The 22,050-nt window shown below is 35.1% G+C and overlaps 1 protein-coding gene across 2 annotated transcripts in view; it reads left to right on the forward strand.

Moving 5' to 3' along the window:
• Window positions 1–22,050, forward strand: part of wkd (TBC1 domain family member whacked) — an 81,142-nt gene that overhangs the window by 33,423 nt on the left and 25,669 nt on the right. For both annotated transcript variants that reach the window (XM_069828007.1, XM_069828006.1), the window contains exons 3-5: window positions 11,070–11,169; window positions 14,855–15,069; window positions 17,846–18,026. In XM_069828007.1, coding sequence (XP_069684108.1) covers window positions 11,070–11,169; window positions 14,855–15,069; window positions 17,846–18,026 — 496 coding nt within the window. The remainder of the gene's footprint in view (window positions 1–11,069; window positions 11,170–14,854; window positions 15,070–17,845; window positions 18,027–22,050) is intronic.

The following is a 22,050-nucleotide window of genomic DNA, read 5'->3' on the forward strand; positions in this document are numbered from 1 at the left end:
TCAAATATTTAACTTTAATTGACTGAAGTTCTTTGACATGACTGCATGATATGATAAGAGTACTGTTACAAACATTGTGGGTTTGAAAATCCCAAACAAAACATGCCGAATGTATAGTTCTGTGTATGCTAGTCATAAGGGAAGAATAATGTTCTTAAATAAAACCGTTAACCTTGCTGATAGCAGTGTATGTACTTTGTGGCTTTTTATGAGTCATTTTCCTGACTTCTCATGAGTTGAGACAGGACAAAGCGTTAGTGATTTCGAAACGATATGTGGTACAGTAACATTGAGTCAGGTTCCTCTTCTCAAAGACTTCATACAAATCTATGTCGTGTTCTTTATACTATAATAACTAGAGAGCGGAATTTAGGCAAAAACCTATTTTTTTCTTGATATAACAAGCTTGAGATTTAATATTTACATTTTTCATGGAAATACAGGTATAAATAATGGGGTTTTATAGTGCCTAAAATGCCTATTTAGACGTTAGTTCATATTTTTAAGTTTTTAAAGTATGACAAATGTCTCAATTCCAGTGGGAGATATGTTGGCAAATAGCGCAACAATTCTGTATTTGTTTCAATAAATCTTTCCTTGCAGTTGTGCTTTTTGTCTGTATTGTATTGTATTTATTAACATTCCATGGTATTCATACACGCTTACAGGTAGAATATGGAACAAGTCAAAAAACATAATACTATTATAAAATCTTAATTTATAGTCACAGTCTAGATGAAATATATACAGACGAGATTTACAATATAACTTAATAGTACAACACATAGTTTTAGTATCAATTTCATGAAGTGTTATTGAATGTTATGAATTCACCTACAGAATAGAAGGCGTGAGAAATTAGGTACTTCCTTAATTTGGCCCTAAATAATTTTATGTTTTGAGTTTCATTTTTTATATCGATAGGGAGGCTATTAAACATTTTTACTGCCATATAACGCACTCCTTTTTGATAGCACGATAGACTTGCCGATGGAGTATGAAAGTCATTTTTTTGACGTGTATTTATGCTATGAACTGTTGAGTTAGTTACAAAGTTTTCACGATTACATACGAGGAAGACTATTAATGAAAAGATATACTGACAAGCCATGGGCATTATTTGTAGTTTTTTGAAAATGGTCCTACACGATTCCCTAGATTTGGCACCTACTATTATTCTAATTACTCTTTTTTGTAATAGAAATATATTGTTACTATCTGTGGAATTTCCCCAAAATATTATTCCAAAACTCATTACCGAGTGGAAGTATGCAAAGTATATTGTTTTTAAGGTATTGATATTTACTATCTTTTGCATAGATCTAATAGCAAAACAAGCTGAATTTAGTTTGGGGGTAATTTCTTTAATATGATTTTTCCAATTTAACACATTATCGATTTTTAAGCCAAGAAATTTGGTTGTTGTTTCTAATAGGGATCTATTGTTAATTATTGCGCTAGAAATTTGCGACGTTGAATTTGGACAGGATTTAAATTTAATTATGTTAGTTTTGTTACAGTTTAATACTAATTTATTGACTGAGAACCAGTCACATATTTTGAAGAGAATTTCCTCTGTTGAAGATTGGAATGTGTTGGAGTTATTGGCTGTAATTACTATACTTGTGTCATCTGCAAATAATATGGGATGACCTACATCTTTTATAAGGGGGGCAAGATCATTTATAAACACTAGAAAAAGTAGGGGACCTAATATTGATCCTTGAGGAATTCCATTATTAATAGTTCTCCATGTCGAACTGTAAACAGCCCCAGGGCAAATCACTTTCTGGACGGCCTCTTAATTGCGGTTGAGTGGCCAAAATGTGTATAAGCACATCTTTTGATATTATTAACATGGTGGAAGAAAAAAATAACTTTTTTATCTGCCCCCATCAGAATGTTTGCTTGTGAGTTGGCAGAGCACTGGCTTACGATGATTACGAATCAGGGTTAGATTTCCGGTGATGACGTAGTTGCATTTATGGTGGACAGAGCCAAGGTTCCTGAGAAGTTTTTTTTTTTTTTTTTTCACGATTTTACAGTCACTCATTTAAGTATACATTATCATCTTATCATCATTATAAATGGTCGACGTGATGCATTGTGATTGGCATACAGATGATATAAATCTGAGGAGGCATGATATGCTTGGGTGGGGGGTAAAACGGCCATCTAGGGGACCTCATCGGAACTTTAAGCCTACATGGCTGAATCGACAGATGGCACCAAATAGCTGAGTCACAATAACTTCAAAGAAAGTGGCCTTTGAACTCCAACAAAGATTCTGCAGTAGAGTGCTAAGACACGACAAGGTTTTTTGAGGCTGGAAAGCTAACTTTCGAGCTCATCCTCATAAAAAAAAAGGAGAGAGAAAGAGAATATATTGTGTCACATTTGTGACGTTAATTTAGATTCTAAAATTATCGAGCATGTGCAGCACACTACTTGTGTAAGCACATTACTAATGAATTTTATGATTGTAATAAGCTTTATAATCTATATATATAATTTGAACTGGTAATGGAAATTACAGGAAAACGGCCCTCATTTTGAAGCTTGGAACCCAAAGTTTTTCGGAAAAATATAGTTTTCAGTGAAATGTCAATTTTCCTACATAATTTTCCTATTTTCCAAAATCCATCTGTCGTCTGTTTTGAGAACAAGCTAATTGCATTCAGGAGAAGCGAAGCGAGCATCAAGTCGGCCGTGTTGCATTTCAGAATAAAACAAAACACACACTACAGTAAACAATATTACACGAAGGCCATGATCTGCAAGAATGCTGACATATTTAGAGCTCAAATTAAATTGGTTATTAAAAACTTAACTTACTAAAAATAATGTACAGGTTCGATTCTGTGGTGTGTAATTTTCTGGGTACAGCTGTGTATTGGATATTAAAAACTACAAAACTTGAGGTGGTTTGATGACATTATTACCATTAGAAATGAAATATTTTGTAGTTAATGCCGTGATGTGACTATTTTTCATTAATTATACATATTAATGCTATATTGATGATATGAAAGTGAAACTTAAATTAGATTTTGATTTCTATATTTTACTGAGTGGCGGCTATATAGTATATGTTACTGAAAGCTATAAAACTTACGTAAGATAATAATATTATTAAAAGTCAAATATTTTTACAGTTGTTAATCAAGTGGGGTTGGGTCTTTTTAATATATATTTAATGGCGGTGTGGTGTAGATATTTATATGCGTGGTTCTCTTCAGTATTGGCTCGAGAGAGAGAGTATCTTTCATTATTATGGAAGCAAATAACTTTCAGAGTGTCTGGTATTCTTCAATGAAAATAAATCTGAAAAATGTTTATTTGAACGTCTAATGAACTTAGTTTACAGTATTTGCTGCACAAGCCACTAGTATTACTATATCTTCCAGAAGTAATGGAAAACTAATTTTCTTCAGAATCCTCGGATTGCACCTGAAGGAAGTGGTGTTTTTGAAGAGTGAAGTTGTGATAAGGAAACAAGTTATCTCGTTTTGATAGATATTGCCTTGTGGTTTGGCGACACTGAAAGACAAGAGACCATAATGAATGTTGTTTCTCTTTAATGGAAAAGGGTTTAACACGCTGTTGAAAAAGGTAGTGCAGCTTTAAATGTTTATTATGACATTATTTGGCAATCCTATGAGCCCCAGCCATCCTGCTAGCAACGTCGAAGTTCAGTTCGTATTTTGTGAGAGTCTGGTTAGATAGGTTTTGTCCTATGGGATACAGGTATAGTATTGTAATGTAATGAACATATTGAAATCACATTACGGATCCAGTACTATATTCAGATAACTCGATTTCTGTTTGGTTATCAGATGTGTACATCAGTAGATTATTTAGAAATTTAATGCCGTCTGTTGAACTGAATTTAAGTGGGGGAGATACAGGTTTAAAAGTTTAAAAAATGCGAAGTTTGAATGTTTTATTTTAGATTGGATATCTCTCCTCCGATCAGCGATAGAATTTTGCAGATATCTGCAATATTTTAAAAGTTATAAGTAATTGATTAACTAGCGGACTTGCTCGTGTTAATTATGTTTGTGCGGCTTACAGCTGTTTCGGTGCTTCATCACACCATCCTCAGAGCCTACTAGATCTCGGCGTCATCTCGAACTTCTCTGCCTGTTATGTGGGTGCGTTTGATTGTTGAAAGGTGTTGAAAAGTGGAGTCAAATAGTGTGTGTGTACTGAAATTGATCTGTGTGTTGAGAATTTGATCGGGGTGTGTTTTAATATGTTTGTATATTTCGTATTGTTCTAGTGTGTTGAGTTTTTGGTTCTTGGGTTGTATGTGTAGGATTTCCATGTCCGCATTATGTTATTGTATGGATAGTTAGCATTGGTTATGTGATCGGCGTATGTAGATGTATTGTGTCCTCTGGTTATTGCTTTAATGTGTTCTTTGTAGCGTGTTTGGAATGATCTGCTTGTTTGTCCTATATCCAAGAACAAAAACTCAAGACACTAGAACGATACGAAATACACAAACACACTAAAACACCCCCGATCAAATTCTCAACACACAGATCAATTTCAGTACACACACACTATTTGACTCCACTTTTCAACACCTTTCAACAATCAAACGCACCCACATAACAGGCAGAGAAGTTCGAGATGACGCCGAGATCTAGTAGGCTCTGAGGATGGTGTGATGAAGCACCGAAACAGCTGTAAGTCGCACAGACTTACATAATTAACACGAGTAAGTCCGCTAGTTAATCAATTACTTATATTCAAGTGTTAAAAGTAGTGTACGCAAGATTCAAAATGGATTAAAAGTTACGGTAAAGTGCAGTTCCTTCACATAAGGCGTCGGTACCTATGTTTATTGCTCATCTCCTCTAACTTTCATATTCCTACGTCTTTTCCCTAATAAATCAAAACGTTTTAAAAAATATTGGAATGAAATTTTTCATGCAAGTGTATTTCATTTGTGTACAAGCCTTAGGTGATTCATTAGTTTTAACTTGTGTAGTTAATTAATGTAGTTAATTAAAAGAATATTTCATTATAAAAACTACAAAAAAAATAGTCACTTTATTATGAACTAAGAAAAATATTTGTGGAAGTTATCAGGGATATGTCTTTTCAGATCGCTAGATTTGCAGTTACCTAGTTATAATACTGTATCCACAATAGGCTTTCTGTTTGTATGAACTGCGATAATGGAACTTTCCGTGTGGTAATGGGTTGAATTCGCTAACTGAGGAGTCACCTGTTTATAACAGTGATTGTGTTAGTACCCTCTTTGGCTAAACAGCCATTAACCATGCAAGCCATGCCTCTATTGAATAGCTGCACCATGAACTTGGTATAGTGTGTACTGAATAACAAAGAGTCACTGATCCAAAGTAGGAAGTAGCTTCACTGTAATGACTTCCCATTTAAAGAGTATTCCTTCCTGCCTTTTTGTTTTGTTGAAGGGTGTTGTTCAGCAAATCATTTCTTGTTAAACCCAATAAGAGAGACATGTATTTTCCGTCCTTGTTCTTTTCGTAGTATATTTTGAGGCGCTTTAGTCTGCTAAAAAAATATGTGAACTTGATATAAATTGTAACGAGAAATTAAAACTTTAATATGAAACTAAAGTTTGTATGTAATAATAATAATAATAATAATAATAATAATAATAATAATCCGTGAGATAGGTTTGGAAGTAAATTCCGAAAAGACAAAGTATAGGCCATATATTGCATAATAAAAGGGAGTGTTAATGTTTTAACATTTTTTCAATCTTTGTGCGTCATTTTAATGAATAAAGCAATAGACTCACTGATTAAAAGAGTTAAGTGAACTAAATACAAATTGTAATGAGAAATTAAAACTTCAATATGAAACTAAATTTTGTATGTAAGGTAATTTGCTAGGAGACGTCGTTGCATATAGACCACTTTTACACTAAACTTAACCTTAGTGTATACAACGTGTACTAAAACACTAACCTAACCTATCACAGATTAAGGAAAAGGTTAGGTTAGGTCAGTTTAGGGTTTTAGTATATCTTGCAAAAACAAATTTTAGGTTTAGTGTAAGAGTGGTCTATATGCAACGACGTCTTCTAGCAAATTACCGTATGTAATAATAATCCGTGAGATAGGTTTGAAAGTGAATCCCGAAAAGACAAAGTATATGATTGTCTCTCGTAATTAGAACATAGTACGAAAAGGGAAATATAAAAATTGGAATTTTATCCTTTGAAGAGGTGGAAAAATTCAAATATCTTGGAGCAATAGTAACAGATTAAATGACACTTGAGAGGAAATTACGGTAAATGCAGAATAAATATGGGAAATGCCTGCTATTATTCGGTTGAGAAGCTTATATCATCTAGTCTGCTTAAAAAAAACTGAAAGTTAGAATTTATAAAACAGTTATATTACCGGTTGTTTTGTATAGTTGTGAAACTTGGACTCTCACTTTGAGAGAGGAACAGAGGCTAAGGGTGTTCGAGAATAAGGTGCTTAGGAAAATATTTTGTGAGAAGGAATAGAAGTATCCCTGGCAGGGATGTTTATTAGAGGGGGATAACTTTACAACAGCGGGGAATCCCCCCCGTTAATTCGCATTCTGTAAAGTGGGTTATATTATTGTATGTAACTGAATGATTTGAAGTTTGTAGTAGCTTGGTATCCTTCTTAGCAAATGTATGTGCTGTTTTATTTTCAAGGATGCCGCAATGAGTTGGGACCCATTGGAGGACAATCTTATTGGCGTTCTGTAATTGTTTTAACATTGTTTTACGTTCACCAATATCTCGTGTAGTAATACCGTTGGTTAGATTTGTTATTGTTTGGATAGCTGCCTGTGAGTCAGATAAAATGACAGCTGAATTATAATCCAAGGTTCTGAGAACCAGCTGTTTTAGGCTGATATGATAAGTATAGCGTGGATTTCTCCATCAATGACAGATGTTTTTTTGCCTAGTGAAGTGTAAAAGGAGAACAGTTCACATTGTACTCTTGTTCCAACATTCCCATCATTGTCTAATTTTTATCCATCTGTATATCTGTGGATCCATGAATTGAGAGGAAATTTTTTATTAATTGTTTCAATTACGTTGATTTTAAGTGTGTTAATGATGAACTCTTTCTTCTTACATTCAACTAGCAGATTGGTATAAGATTGAGTAGGTGTTATTAATAGAGACACTCCAAGTATTTAATGTGGCATAAAAAAGATTTCTCATCGTCAGAAGCGCACCGATGCAGTGTCAGTCAAATGCGATATTGTTTATAATAAATACATCATGAGTGTACATACATAATAAGATACAATATGGGCGATCTATTACAATAGTGATAGTGAAATAAACTTAATATCACGTGACAATCTTAGCCAGCCATTTTTTCTTCCCATGAATATACATGTTCGTACCACCTCTTCTGCCACCGGCGCACAGTGGTCTAGAATGCAAATTTAGCGGGACATATCAATAACTTTTCAGTTACCTAACAGATTTTTATGAAATTTTACACAGTAGTTACAGGTAGCATATATGTTTTGTATACAAGCTCTCGTTACGTTAGTATAAGGGGAACTACCCCTTATAGGGGGGCGCATTTAGACAAAATTAGTAACTTTCCTCCTATTTAACAGATTTTTATGAAATTTTACAAAGCAGTTACAAGTTGCATATATGTTTTGTATACAAGCTCTGATTACGTTCGTATAAGGGGAACTACCCCTTCTAGGGGGCGCAATTAGGCAAAATTAGTAACTTTTCTCTTATTTAACAGATTTTTATGAAATTTTACAAAGTAGTTACAGATAGCATATAGGCTATGTTTTGTATACAAGCTCTCGTTACGTTGGTATAAGGGGAACTACCCCTTATAGGGGGGCGCAATTAAACAAAATTAGTAACTATTCTCCTATTTGATAGATTTGTATGAAATTTTACAAAACAGTTACAAGGAACATATATGTTTTGTTCTGATTACGTTGGTGTAAGGAGAACTACCCCTTTTAGGGGGCACAATTAGACAAAATTAGTAACTTTTCTCCTATTTAACAGATTTTTATGAAATTTTACAAAGTAATTACAGGTAGCATGTATGTTTTTATATACAAGCTCTCATTACATTGGTCTAAGTGTAACTACCCCTTATAGGGGGGGGGGCGCAATTAGACAAAATGAGTAACTTTTGTCCTATCTAACAGATTTTTATGAAATTTTATACAGTAGTTACACTTAGTACATTTGTTTTGTGTACAAACTCTGTTTACGTTGGTATGAACAGAAGTGCCTCTTACAGGGGGATGCATTTAGATAAAATCTTATGGGGGGGGGGAAATGTAACATTTTAGGTACTATTGCACCTTTTGGACACTCGGGAAGCTTATTTGGTGCATAATTAACAAGCTGTCATCTTGAATTCCCTGAATTATACTGCGGAAGCAGATTCGGTTCACAGATATTGAAATAACTGCAACTGAGAAAAATTGCACTACTGCACCTCGAAAGAATAGTGCTCATAAATTATTACTTCCGCAAATCTGCGCACCTTAAGACTAGATTTAAAATAGAGGTAAATAGTGGAGGAAGTGAAAAAAAAATCATTTTTGGGCGAACCAAAGGGGGTTTTTTTTCTCTACCTTAGCAAAGTCTGCACTCAATGGTTATATTTATATTTTGTCCCGTGTCCATTCATGCTAATATAACATACTATAATAACATTAAATGTAACAAAAACAAACAGTGTTACATACCTAAAGAACTACTTGACATATTGGTACCAAATATGAATGGAATCGACCACTTACAACAGAGGTACAGCACAAGGAAAACGGCAGACTCGCTGCTTCTTATCTCGCTATGCAGCCACCTCCGCTGATTAAGATAATCAATTGAGCGTTACTCAGTTTTATAGGAAAAATAATTTAAGGGTTTAATTTCATTTTTTTACATGCCATTTTTCTGCATTTGTCCTCCTAAATATGGATTTTAGACCACAGTGCGGCGTAGCTCAGTCGGCTAAGGTGCTTTCCTGTCGGTCCGGAGTTGCGTTCGGGCGCGGGTTCAATTCTCACTTAGGCTGATGATTACCTGGTTGGGTTTTTTCTGAGGTTTCCCCAACCATAAGGCAAATGTTAGATAATCTATGGCGAATTCTCAGCCTCATATCGACAAATATCATCTCGCTATCACCAATTCTATCGACGCTAAATAATCTCGTAGTTGATAGAACGTCGTTAAATTACCGAATAAGAAAACTAGCTCTTCTAATAATAATCTGATGTTATGGAATTCAAACTTGTTGTTAATAGTTCGTTTCTTATTTCGTCAGTCCGTTTATGATCTGTTAAATTGTAACCTGCTGCAGATCTTAAAAGCGCATTTCTGCTGTCCCAGTGCTTCGTTTTGTTTATTTTAGTGATTAACGCCCGCGTTTCAAATCCGTAGATCAATACTGGAGCTGCTGTTTTTTATTTGTATGTAAGATAAATTCAAGCCTAAATAATTATATTTGTTTACCTGTTATATCATTTTTCTCCTTATTATTGATATTACAATCATTACTAGAGCCCGGATGTTAGGCAAAATGCCTTTTTTTAAAGTGAGTGTATGTATGAAAGACCTATTGTAGATAAACACGTTTCCACACATTTGGGGACGATAGACCCAATTTTTACTTTGCCTTTTTTTGCCTATGTTAGCTCCCGTTGCCTATTTTAAGGTTAAATGCCTTTTTTTTTAACCTTTTTACGTCGTTATTGTACATTTTCTATATTTTTAATGCATTTAAAATAAACTGCACATAAATTATGTAAAAAAAACAAAAAAAGAACTGTTATACAAATTAAAAATATATGTTTACCTCACACAAATATTTGCTGAGAACCTTATTTTCCAGCAATACTATGTTTCCAAGAAGTTGTAAACTTTTCTCCCCTACCAATTCCATCTTTTATGCCACTTAACAAAGATGTTTGAACAGTATAACCCTCAGTGCTGAGGTCACTTCGGGATTTACGAGCGAAAGAAAGGGGATGAGGGAAGTATTAAAAGCAAGTCTCCAGGTCGCATTACTGTTGTCGCTTGCACGCACAAGTCACGCGTATTTTGAAGTCTCTAATTCCTTCTCACATCCCTCTTTTTGAGACAATACACAGTCGGTTTTTCCCGATCTCTGAAAGAAAGTAGAGACAGTCTGCTCCAATCACTTCAGTAGAAGTAGAAAGATCTCTTACCACCATGAAAAACGTTCTTTCTGACAGGTGGCTCACAATGACAGTTGACAACTTAAAAAAACATCTTGTTGTGACATTTAACCAAGGAAAGTGAGTACCGTATGGGATAGTTTATTAAGTATTTGTCTATTTTTTTTGTCTCTTTCCATGAATAATAAGTGCCTATTTCACTGCCTATTTTTATTATTTTGAGTGCCTGTATGCCTGCCTATTTTAACCAAAATAAATGCCTAAACATCCGCACTCTAATCATTATTATTATTATTATTATTATTATTATTATTATTAATGTTAATAGTTATATACAATAGAAATAATTTAATACATTTATATGAACACTTTTTAATGATTGAATAAAATTAATAAAATCGGTTAAAAACCAGACCAGAGTCTTCCTTAAGCTACGTTACGCTGTCGAACATCTGTACCAACGTCGTGGTACTACCACTGAAGATGGAGGAGCACACCTCCGAAACATGTCTGGTTTTTAACCGATTTTATTAATTTTATTCAATCATTAAAAAGTGTTCATATAACTGTATTAAATTACTTCTATTGTATGTAACTATCTCATTCATGAACACTGTTGTAGCTGACCTAACTTATGTAATTTAATTAATGTTAATGTTTGAGAAAGAAGAAGGAAATTGAAACATTATTTAAAATGTTAATTAATTGGCCACCCTACCTCATTGCCTCCTGGCTTAGTTGCATCATGAATGATGCCTTATTGGTGTCACTTATGAGATTCAAACCTGTCTTCGGACATTTGACTAAACAACAAGTGCAGAATTGTGAAGTGAATAGCTTTTACATACATTGTATTTTGTTGCAAAACAATGTTTGTTGTGCAGGAAACAGGTGGTACCTGCCAGTGTGGTGCTACGACGTGAGCAGAAATGGCTTCGCATGCTATCAAATTGGGAACGCTTCATGACCAAAAACTACAAAAAGGTAATCAAAACATTCTTGTTCTTATGAATAATATAAGAAAACTTGATGCTGATGACCTTGATTGGTATGACATCATTGAATAGGTACTTAAAGCAAAATAAAGGAATCTAAACTGAACATAGTCTGGGTTGCAAATCTGATCTTTCAGGTAAAGCTTCCTGTAAAGCAGATTTGAATAATTTCAAAGGAAAAATTGTTCCGTGGCCGGGTATCGATCCCGGGACCTCTGGTTGAATGTACCAGCACTCTGCCAACTGAGCTACCCAGGAACTCCATCCGACACCGTCTCAACTTTTCCCTTTATATCCACACAACTCGCGTGGGCTGACGAAAAGCCAGAGACCCACATCGAGTGCACACAAACTCCGTGTGACTTGAATTGTGGTTTTCTGTTAACGTGCACAGGAACGTATATATTATGCAAATCTAATCTTTCAGGTAAAGCTTCCTGTAAAGCAGATTTGAATAATTTCAAGGGAAAAATTGTTCCGTGACCGGGTATCGATCCCGGGACCTCTGGTTGAACATACCAGCGCTCTGCCAACTGAGCTACCCGGGAACTCCATCCGACACCGGCTCAACTTTTCCCTTTATATCCACACAACTCGCGTGGACTGACGAAAAGCCAGAGACCCATATCGAGTGCACACAAACTCTGTGTGACTTGAAATTGTGGTTTTCTGTTAACGTACACAGGAACATATATATTATGCAAATCTAATCTTTCAGGTAAAGCTTCCTGTAAAGCAGATTTGAATAATTTCAAGGGAAAAATTGTTCCGTGGCCAGTTATCGATCCCGGAACCTAAGTTGAGACTGTGTCGGGTGGAGTTCCCGTGTAGCTCAGTTGGCAGAGTGCTGGTACATTCAACCAGAGGTCCCGGGATCGATACCCGGCCACGGAACAATTTTTCCCTTGAAATTATTCATAGTCTGGGTTATTCATGAACTAATATTATCTGAAAATATTTTGAAAAATATAAAAGTGTGAGTACCATACATACTATGTGAATATGATATATAAAACTTATTTTCAAGTTACATCCATGTACCTAGAACATAGTAGACACTCAACAAAACAGGTTCTTTAATTTCGAAATGTTAGATCACTTGATTTATACACAGTACTCTCCATATATCCTGAGTTTGAAAATATTAACGTGCTGTGTAACTTCAATTAAAATTCGAAAATGTATTGTTGTTATTCATAAATTTGTAATCCAGAAACACAGCAAATCTTAATTTAGGATGTTGTAAAACTGTTGTTAAGTTGTGTCGCGATATGACTTTTGTTATGAGTTAAAGCACAATAAATAAATAAATTAAAGAAAAAAAACTGTTGAAAGACTGAAATTTGACATTAGGTATTTTATATATTTGAAGAACGATCAAGGTCCATTTTAGAAAGTTTTGAGAAAAACGAATTTTAAAGTTTAAGCACACGTAGTTATGTGCGTATTTAATAGAAATTGACGTAGTAGAATGTAAAAGAACGTTGATTTCTTATTAATTATACAATGACATTTTGTTCTAAATTTGGATGGCAACAATGGAAAATGCAATATAAACAAACAATGTGTAATCTTCCAAAGTAAGAACGATCGAGGTCCAAATAGGAAACTTCGAAATACATGAAATATAGCGTGCATTATAGTAAAACACCACTTATAACTCAAACATTAAATTTGTTTTTGGCCGTTTCATGTATAATTTCAAAATATAATTCTCGTTTTCCTTGCACTGCGGGTCTGCAGAACTGCTTCTTTATTTGGAAGTCATTGAATGTTGCCGTTTTGAAATATGTCATCATATAAAGTGATTGAAGATTTTCAACTCTTTCGCATTGTTATTCTTCTGATTTCTTTTCAGTGGTTTGAAATATAATTGAAATAATGTTAGAAAATAACTATTATAGACTAATTTGGAGGTTTAAAGATCCTAGGATGTATACTTCAAAAATAATGTTTAAAACTATTTTACATTTTGTTTAAACAGGTAACATCACTGCAGTCATTAATATATTTTAATTGAAATCTTCCTTTAGACGTAATGTTCATACTTTTATTTATTTATTTATATAATGTTCCAGATTTTGTATCTGCAAAGATAAATTCAGTTTCCTGAAGCGTTTATTTGTTTGTATGTGAGAAGTTATAAATATCGATGCACAGAATTAGGTCAGTAAATTAATATGTTTATCAGTTGATGGGTCGCTTATCTTATTCTGTCAGGAATTAAAATGAAATTAAGAAGTCGTTCCAGAATTCATTCCTTATAAATTTCTGTACGATGTTGTAGTGAACATTTTCATGTAATATTTCATTTAACTTTATATAGAAGAGGTAACATACATTATATCTTTTCTATCACTTCACAACTAAGTAAAATAACTTACATGTAACATGTTACTTTACTTCACATTGTTTAAAGTTAAGGAATTCTCATATAATATCATGTTAATTTCTTTCACTACTTCTAATATTCTTGTTCGTTTTGTCCTTTTAGTGTGCATTTTCTGTCCTGAAACTGAATTGACACTTTTGTATTGCTTACATTATGTTAAAGTTCAACTTCTGATCTTTTATCACAAACTATGTAGCAAAATCTCTTTATTGGGCCCATGTAAATCAATATTACACTGTTACCTTAATTTATATTGCTTTAACCCTTAAGCAGTCGCGCTAAAACCGCCCTACCCACTTAAACCGTTATTATCTCGAATATGCGAATTCCGATTTCAAAAATGTTTACGATTATTGTTGCCTTACCAATTCCAATAAAGGTACTGAAAGTTTCAGAAGTACAGACTTACAAAATATGAAGTTACAAGCTCCGTAATATCTGACTGGAGTGTTCACAACACCCCGTGCGACGACTTAAGGGTTAAATAATACAGTTACATTACTACATATTAGAATTTCTTTGTTAGTTTTCTTTATTGTGGAATTTTATTTCAGTGTGTTACATTTTCTGAAAATTTGTGGTTAATAAATTTTGTGAAAATATTTTAATTTAGTGGTTTTCATGAGATTAACTAATGCTATTTTCCATATAAACTAGCATTATCTGCGTTTTTGATTGGTTGTTTCAGAAGATACATCCAAGGAACTAACCATTATAAGATAATGTATAAATATTGCTTAGAATATAGTAGGCTACATATAATACAGATAAAAATGTTCGATTACATAACTAATGTGTATTCTTACTTTGTGTTGTCTTTAAATCTTCAATGTTATTTTTTTGTATGATATAAAAGGAGAATTGAGATAAATGATATAAGAAAGTTCCAGCTTTTTTTATCTTCATATATCAAAGTAAAAATTGGTATGAAAGTGCCATAAAGAAATTTGCAATGGAAATATTTCACAATGTAGAAGAATTATTATTACTGCTTAAGAATATATTGTCCTACTGCTCATAAAATAATGCTCATTTTATGTAGGTCACATTTAATATTTAATAATTACTACAAACAGTGGCATAATAATAATAATAATATGTAATAATTTTTAGCAACTATTCTGTTGTTTTCTTAAATTTCTCTTTCTTCTGCAGTTGGAACTGAAGTAGTAATACTTTATAGAGGTGTTTAGTAACTTATGTCTTTTCTCTTGTAATTAAACTGCAGTATCGTTTTGTTCGTGTGTCCAATGATTAATTTGTATTTTATTCTTCCGTGCAGGTGCGAGAACGATGTAGAAAAGGAATCCCTCCATCAGTACGTCCTCGTGCATGGTTGTACCTTTGTGGTGGGAAGCTGTTACTAGAACAGAGACGAAACTTGTATGCACAGTTAGCAGCACAAGATGGGGATCCACGCTGGGTGGATGATATCCGAAAAGATCTTCATCGACAGTTTCCTTACCATGAAATGTTTGTTGACCAAGAGGGTCATGGGTAAGAATTATTTCATGTTTTTCAATATTTCTGTAATTTGAATCACTCTTTCCTTCACATTGCTTGAGACAGTAGTGCTTAAACTTCAGGTGTACAGTGCTAGAAGACATGAACTTTGTAGTCAGGAGGCAGATGTTTCCCATGTTTTTCTTTTGGATAGGGCCTTATACTTTTTGTTAAGCCACTGTAAGTAGTGATAATTGTTTCTAATCACTTGTATTTTTATAATACATCTGTAGATTACCGATGATGATGATGATGATGATGATGATAACAACAACAATTAAAAGTGATACTGGTGGTTGTGACGATTGTCTCAGTGCTGAAAATGGTAATGGTGATGGTAGTAGTAGAGATTATTCTTACAGTGATAATGTTGATGGTGATTCTGAGGATGAGTTTGCACCGATGATAATAGTGAATGAGGGTGATGATGGTCAAGGTAACGGTGATAGTGGTGAATGGTGATTCTAGTGATGAGTTTTGCAATGATGGCAATGGTGAATGATGATGATTGTGATGAGGGCAGCGGTGGTGGTAGTAGTAGTGAATGGTGATTCTGGTAATGAGTTTTGAGGTGATGATAATGATGAATGATGGTGATGGTGGTGAGGGTAGCAGTAATAGTAGTTGTGGATGGTAGTGATGGTGATTCTGATGGTGAGTTTTGCAGTGATGGTGAATGTGTGGCGATGGTAATGGTGAATGATAGTGATTGAATTGAATTTTGGGATGGGCTGCAACCTTTCAAAATCTATTGCACTAATCCTCAATCTAGACGCGTTCCCAAACCCACACTGGCTGAGTGCACTAAGGTTTGCTGTGTACCCAGGTTTCGAGCAAGCTACCCCACTCGTCCCTAGGCCAGTTCACTCCATATATCGCCAGCTGGTGTTCAGTGAATGCTATGGAATGATGATAAAATGGAAAGATGTTGATGGAATGATTTAGATGCCTAATATGGGGAAAGGAGAGAACCCCGAGATAAACCCCAACTGCTGCCTTCTTTGCTACAACCCAGGCTAGACTGGGACTCGAACCCGGGACTGTCTCCATGACAGGCTGAAAGTCTGACCACTCACCCACCATAGGGGGTGATGATGGTGATAGTGGTAATGGAGAGTTATGGTGGTGGTAAAAATGGTAGGAGTGGTGTGATTGTGGTGTTGGTGATTATGGTTCTCATAACAATGGCGATTATGATGATTGTTGCAGAATATGATTATGACATGTTGTTGCTGTTGTTTTCTAATGCCAGGCATTTGACAATAAAGTCATTTGACCTCTTGCACTCCAATATTTTTCAAAGATATTGTCATGGTTAGCCACTGACGCACAGATTTTGAGGTGTTCCGAATCCATTTCTTGATTTGAGTTTCACAGTGGACAGTTAGGAGACTGATATATTCCAATTCTATGCAGGTGCTTGGCCAAACAGTCATGGCCTGTTGCCAATCTAAATGCAGCTACAGACGATTTGCGTGGTAAATCAGGAATCAACTGTGGATTTTGATGCAGAGAGTTCCATTTTTTCCCTTGAGATTGTGTTATCAAATTTTGTTTGTTGAAGTCTAAGTATGTAGATTTAATAAATCTTTTCACAAAGGAATACGTAGATTTAGTAACAGGTCTGTAAGTAGCAGTGCTGCCCTTCTTTGCTAAAGCGTCCGCATTCTCGTTTCCCAGGATTCCACAATGGGATGGTATCCATTGGAATACAATTCTTTTATTGAGTGTTATTAGTTGGGAGAGCATTTTATTTATTTCTGCTATTTGAGATGAAGGTGTGTGTTTAGAGACTATTGATAGAATAGCTGCTTTGGAGTCTGACAATATAACTGCATTTTTAAATTTATTGATGTGGCATAGAAGATTCCTGAGACTTTCACTTATTGCAACGATTTCTCCATCAAAACTTGTTGTTCCATACCCAAGAGATCTATAAAGTGAGAAGAGACAGCACGTAACACCTGCACCTGTACCTTGTTCTCTGGAGATCAAGGATCCGTCAGTGTATAAATGAAGCCAGTTTTGTGGAGGGTACCTAATATTAATTGTCTCTAAAGACAATTGTTTCAGTATTTCAGTGTTTACTTCTGATTTCAGTATTTCTTCAGTTAAATTTAGATTATACTCTATATTTAATAGTGTTCAAGGTTTTGATTTAATTTGTAAGTTTTCTTTTAAATTCGGGACGTTGATTTTCTGTTTTAATTCTTGAACGATGGATATGAAACTTTTTTGAGTTTTTAATCTACAGAGAGGACTGTATGAATGCCAATTGTTTCCTGGTAATCTGATAAGTTTTTCATATTGAATCAGTGCTTTTTCTTCTATTATCATTTTGATGCTGTTAATATTAGTGAGGAATCTCATAGAATCTATTGGAGTTGTTTTGATTCCACCAGTGATGAGCCTGAGAGCTTGGTTTTGAACACGTTCTATTTCGTTTATGAAAGGTGAAGTAATTAAAATTTCTCCGCAGTACATCAGCACTGGCTGTATAAACATTTTGTATGTAGTGTTCAAAGTATTTCTAGAGCAACCCCATATATTTCAAATGGTTGCTCCATGTTAACTTACTGTCGAAAATAACTCCAAGATATTTGGATTCATAAGTCCTAGGGAGGTGTTGGCCATTGTATTGGATATTGAATTCTCTTTCTTTTTTACCAAGTGAAAATATTTGGTAGTTACAACAAAAAAATAATAATATTTTCCAAAGTGTTTATAATATAGTAAATAATGCTAATGATATTAATATTTGTGGTTGCAGGCAGCGTGACTTGTTCCAAGTCCTCAAGGCATATTCTATTCTCAATTCGAGTGTTGGCTATTGTCAAGCTCAAGCTCCATTGGCAGCGTTCCTACTTATGCACATGCCTGCTGAGCAGGCCTTCTGGTGCCTCGTATCCATCTGTGACAAGTACCTTGCCGGCTACTACAGCCAGGGAATGGTAAGTTCACAATGTCAGTGCTTGAAAAACACACTGTGTGACTCTCCTACTTTTGTTGCTTATCTTATTGCTGACGTAAAATTTTTTCATATATTCATCACCCACTGTTGGAAGATTCTTTAGTTTGTTACTGCAAAACATTACATTTCTGAAGTAGTTGTTGTTATTGTTATGTTGGGTTGAACTTCACTGCTGTAAGAATGCCACTTGACATCTTTTATATACAGTGAAACCTGTTCAAGGCGGAAGTGACATGGTCCTAATTTTTTTTCCGTTGTGGACAGGTTTCCGTATTATTCAGGTGTGACATTAAAATGGAATATTTTGTCATTCATATACATGAAAAACAAAATGGCATGCCGCAAACTGCAAGAAGTACAAAATATTCCATTTATCACTTATCACATTAAATCAGCTTTCTGTCGCTCATTACGTTGGTGAATCATCTTGATTAAAATCTCATTTTCTGTATAAATATTATTGTAACTCACTCATTAGTCATTAAACATTACTAAAGTTTACTAATCTCATTCTATTTAATATCTAACACTATACTCTAATACTGTACTGCATATCACTGCACATTATTAATTAATTGGACTAGGAGCCATCTATTAGAAGCCTTGAATTCTGGTTTATTTAATTTCTTTCCCAGTTCAATGGCTTGCTTTGCAGGATAGATCCAGAAATTGGCTTGTTCTTTGAAAGGTCATGAAGAACCCACTCCCACAACAGTTCATTTATTTGTGTCACCAATATTGGCCTCATGCCACTCACTCATTATGATCTTTATTTTTTTAAGTGTCACACCTGAGTTTTCCACAACTCTGCTTCAATATTATTTCACACAGACTTTGTTTCTAATTTTCCTTTATCTCGATAACTTTTACTTCATCACTTAATGTTAATGCCACATTTTATGCAACTTTTTTTTTTTTTTTAACCTGGAAATCACTACACTTGTGCTCTGTTTAGCTACGACAGTATACGGGTATGAAGCATTGAAAATCTTTGAAGGGATTCGTTTGCCTAGTCAACAGGGTAATAAAATTTATGACCGACAGGCCAACACACCCTCGTAACCTCTAGAATTTTGCAAAGAAAACTTGTTTTTATCTTAGTGACCTACATATTTCGTATATTCCTTGAAATTACATGCTGTTTCAAAATATAGTTACAAAATATAGTGTGTCCAAAATATTGTTTCCGTTTTGAACAGTAGCAGACAGTTTCCATTTCCGCATTGGACAGTTTCCGTTTTATTCAGGAAAAATTACACATAATACATACAAATTTCGCTGGGACCAGTAAATTGTTCCGAAATAGGCAGGATTCCGATTATTCAGGTTCCAATTTGAACAGGTTTCACTGTATAACTTACTTGCTTACAAATGGCTTTTAAAGAACCCGGAGGTTCATTACTGCCCTCAAGTAAGCCCACCATCGGTCCCTATCCTGAACAAGATCAATCCAGTCTCTACCATCATATCCCACCTCTCTCAAATCCATTTTTATAGTATCCTCCCATCTACATCTTGGCCTCCCCAAGGTTTTTTTCCCTCCGGCCTCCCAACTAACACTATATATGCATTTCTGGGTTCGTCCATCTTTTATGTAGGCCTATATATATATATATATATATATATATATATATATATATATATATATATATATACAGGTTAATTCACGAGGAATATTAAAAAGTTTAGAATGTGAATTCTGATGTCATTCTGAGTCAAAAATGTTAATATGAATATGGGTCCGTTTTCGAATGGTTATGGAGATATGGCTCTTTGATTTCACAAACACTTCTGAGATTCCATTGTACTAACTCGCATTTAGAGACAGATAACAGACAAATTTAAAGTTCATATTCACGATTGGGGATTGCATGACCTTGAAGTTTGTGGTTAGGCTCGAGTGTTCTAATGAGTTATATGGCTATGCTGGCGGTAGCATAGCTACTGGCAGGGCCTCCCATGCCAGACAGGCATATAATGAATGACCAGACTAAGAAGCAATCCACTTTCTACTCCTCATAATTGAGAGAGTAATCGCTGCCTTGCGGGGTGGAGGGATCCACAAAGGCTAAGGGATCACACCCTAACAGAAAAGCAAGGGAAGGCCACCCTAAAACCACTCTACATTGGACTAATCACCCATGTAGAGGTAAATCTGATTCAGAGAAACCAAGGTAGCTTCGGACCGGACGGATCACCCATTAGAGAAGAGGAAGACCAAGGATTAAATGGGAGGATACAATAGAAAGAATAGGCCAACAGAAAGGAAAAACAATGGTAGAGATGAAGAGAATGTGTAGAGACCGGGAAAAATGGATGAAATGGATGGAGAGAGGCAAACCCGACACTTAGCAGCAGAAGGGACTGAAGAAGAAGAAGACGAAGAAGAAGAAGAATGCATACATACCTAATATTCTAGACGTCATGGTCGATATTTTCGCACATTTCCAAAGGTACCTCCTTCTGCTTCAATGCACTGTTGCGCTCGGGCGTGAATCGCGCTCATCGCTCGGGAGAGTTGCACGTGGCTGTTCTTTGTGCCACATCCAAAATACGGTCGATTACCGCCTCTCTCGTTTCCCCCTTCTTTCATCCAACCCCATAGACGTAAGTAGGCTACTCTTCGATATGGTACCCTTCTGTTCGGAAAGCGATATTTATATTCAGCAACGGCATGCAAGGAACTTCCATCGCACAAACCATAAACATACACAATATCGGCGTATTCTGCAGTCGAAAATTTATAAGGCATCTTGAAAAAGACAACTTAACATTTCCGATAACTGTACCTGTATAACTACTGTACTGTAGGTAGCTGACTGAACTGCTGTGAATTGATAAGTGATAGTGTAGGCTGTTTGTGTTATCTGCGGGTTCTGTGTCATTACATCAGACAAGGGCAGGCGATTGGACATTTGTAATGCCCCACCACCCGGTTTCTTTCTCTTATCTACATCGCTGACAATGTAGATTCCAATATTACATCATTCATTGCGATTGGTGACTTTGTCTCATGTTAGCAGCATATGGTAACGTCTGATTCACAATGGGGCGAGACATTTTACTAAAAATGCATCTAGCTCCACCATCGTTCGAAAACGGACCTATGTTCATATGAACTTTTTCACTCAAAATGGCCTGAGATATCGTATCCTAAATTTTTTACCTTTCCTCGTGAATCACCCAGTATATGATAAAGAATGTGTCCTGATATGTTGTAATATTTTTCATTTGCTTTATACTGTATTTTCCTCATTTATTATTATAACATTGATTCCTTTCTCTGTGATATGCCTTAATTCTGTAATCTTGGTGTTATTTAGTCCATCTGCATTCCACTGTAACACTTTGAGCATATCTGCATGTTTTACTCTTGCTGGGATATTTTCACCTTGAGTTGTAGATAATTTTGCATTACCCAGGGTGCTCCACGAGGAGGTGACATACTTTACATGCCTCCATTTCTGAAGTACAGTTTAACGTCTTAGATTTCCTTTTTTTATCTGTGTTCCTTTACCTCACTTGATTGTAATGACAGTAATATAAATATTGTCTAATTAGGTAATAGCACAGTCTAGTACATACTTCGGCATCGTGCCTCACTTGAGAATTTGTGCCTCACTGACCTTCACAGAGCTTATCGCTCTGAGTGACATCATCTTCACAGTCCCCTTTCCTCCCTCACGTAGCTCCTAGGCATGGGCAGGTTCTATATCAGTTTCTTAAGCAATATCAGTGGTGGCATAATGGCATTATCAAAGCAGTGTGTACGCATTAGAAAACGATTATTTCATGAGAACTGGGAGGAAGAGTTTTTTTTTTGCTGTTTAGAAGGGGAGAACATACGATGTATGTTATGCTCTAAAATCCTATTAGGCATTAATAAATTTAATATACAATGACATTACTCCTTACGTCATAAAGAACATGCTGAATTAGAAGGTAAGACAGATTAAATGTTATTTTTTCGTACTATTCCGAAGAAAATTTACGATCTTAACATT

The sequence above is a fragment of the Periplaneta americana genome, chromosome 6, assembly GCF_040183065.1.
Source record: "Periplaneta americana isolate PAMFEO1 chromosome 6, P.americana_PAMFEO1_priV1, whole genome shotgun sequence".
Lineage (NCBI taxonomy): Eukaryota > Metazoa > Arthropoda > Insecta > Blattodea > Blattidae > Periplaneta > Periplaneta americana.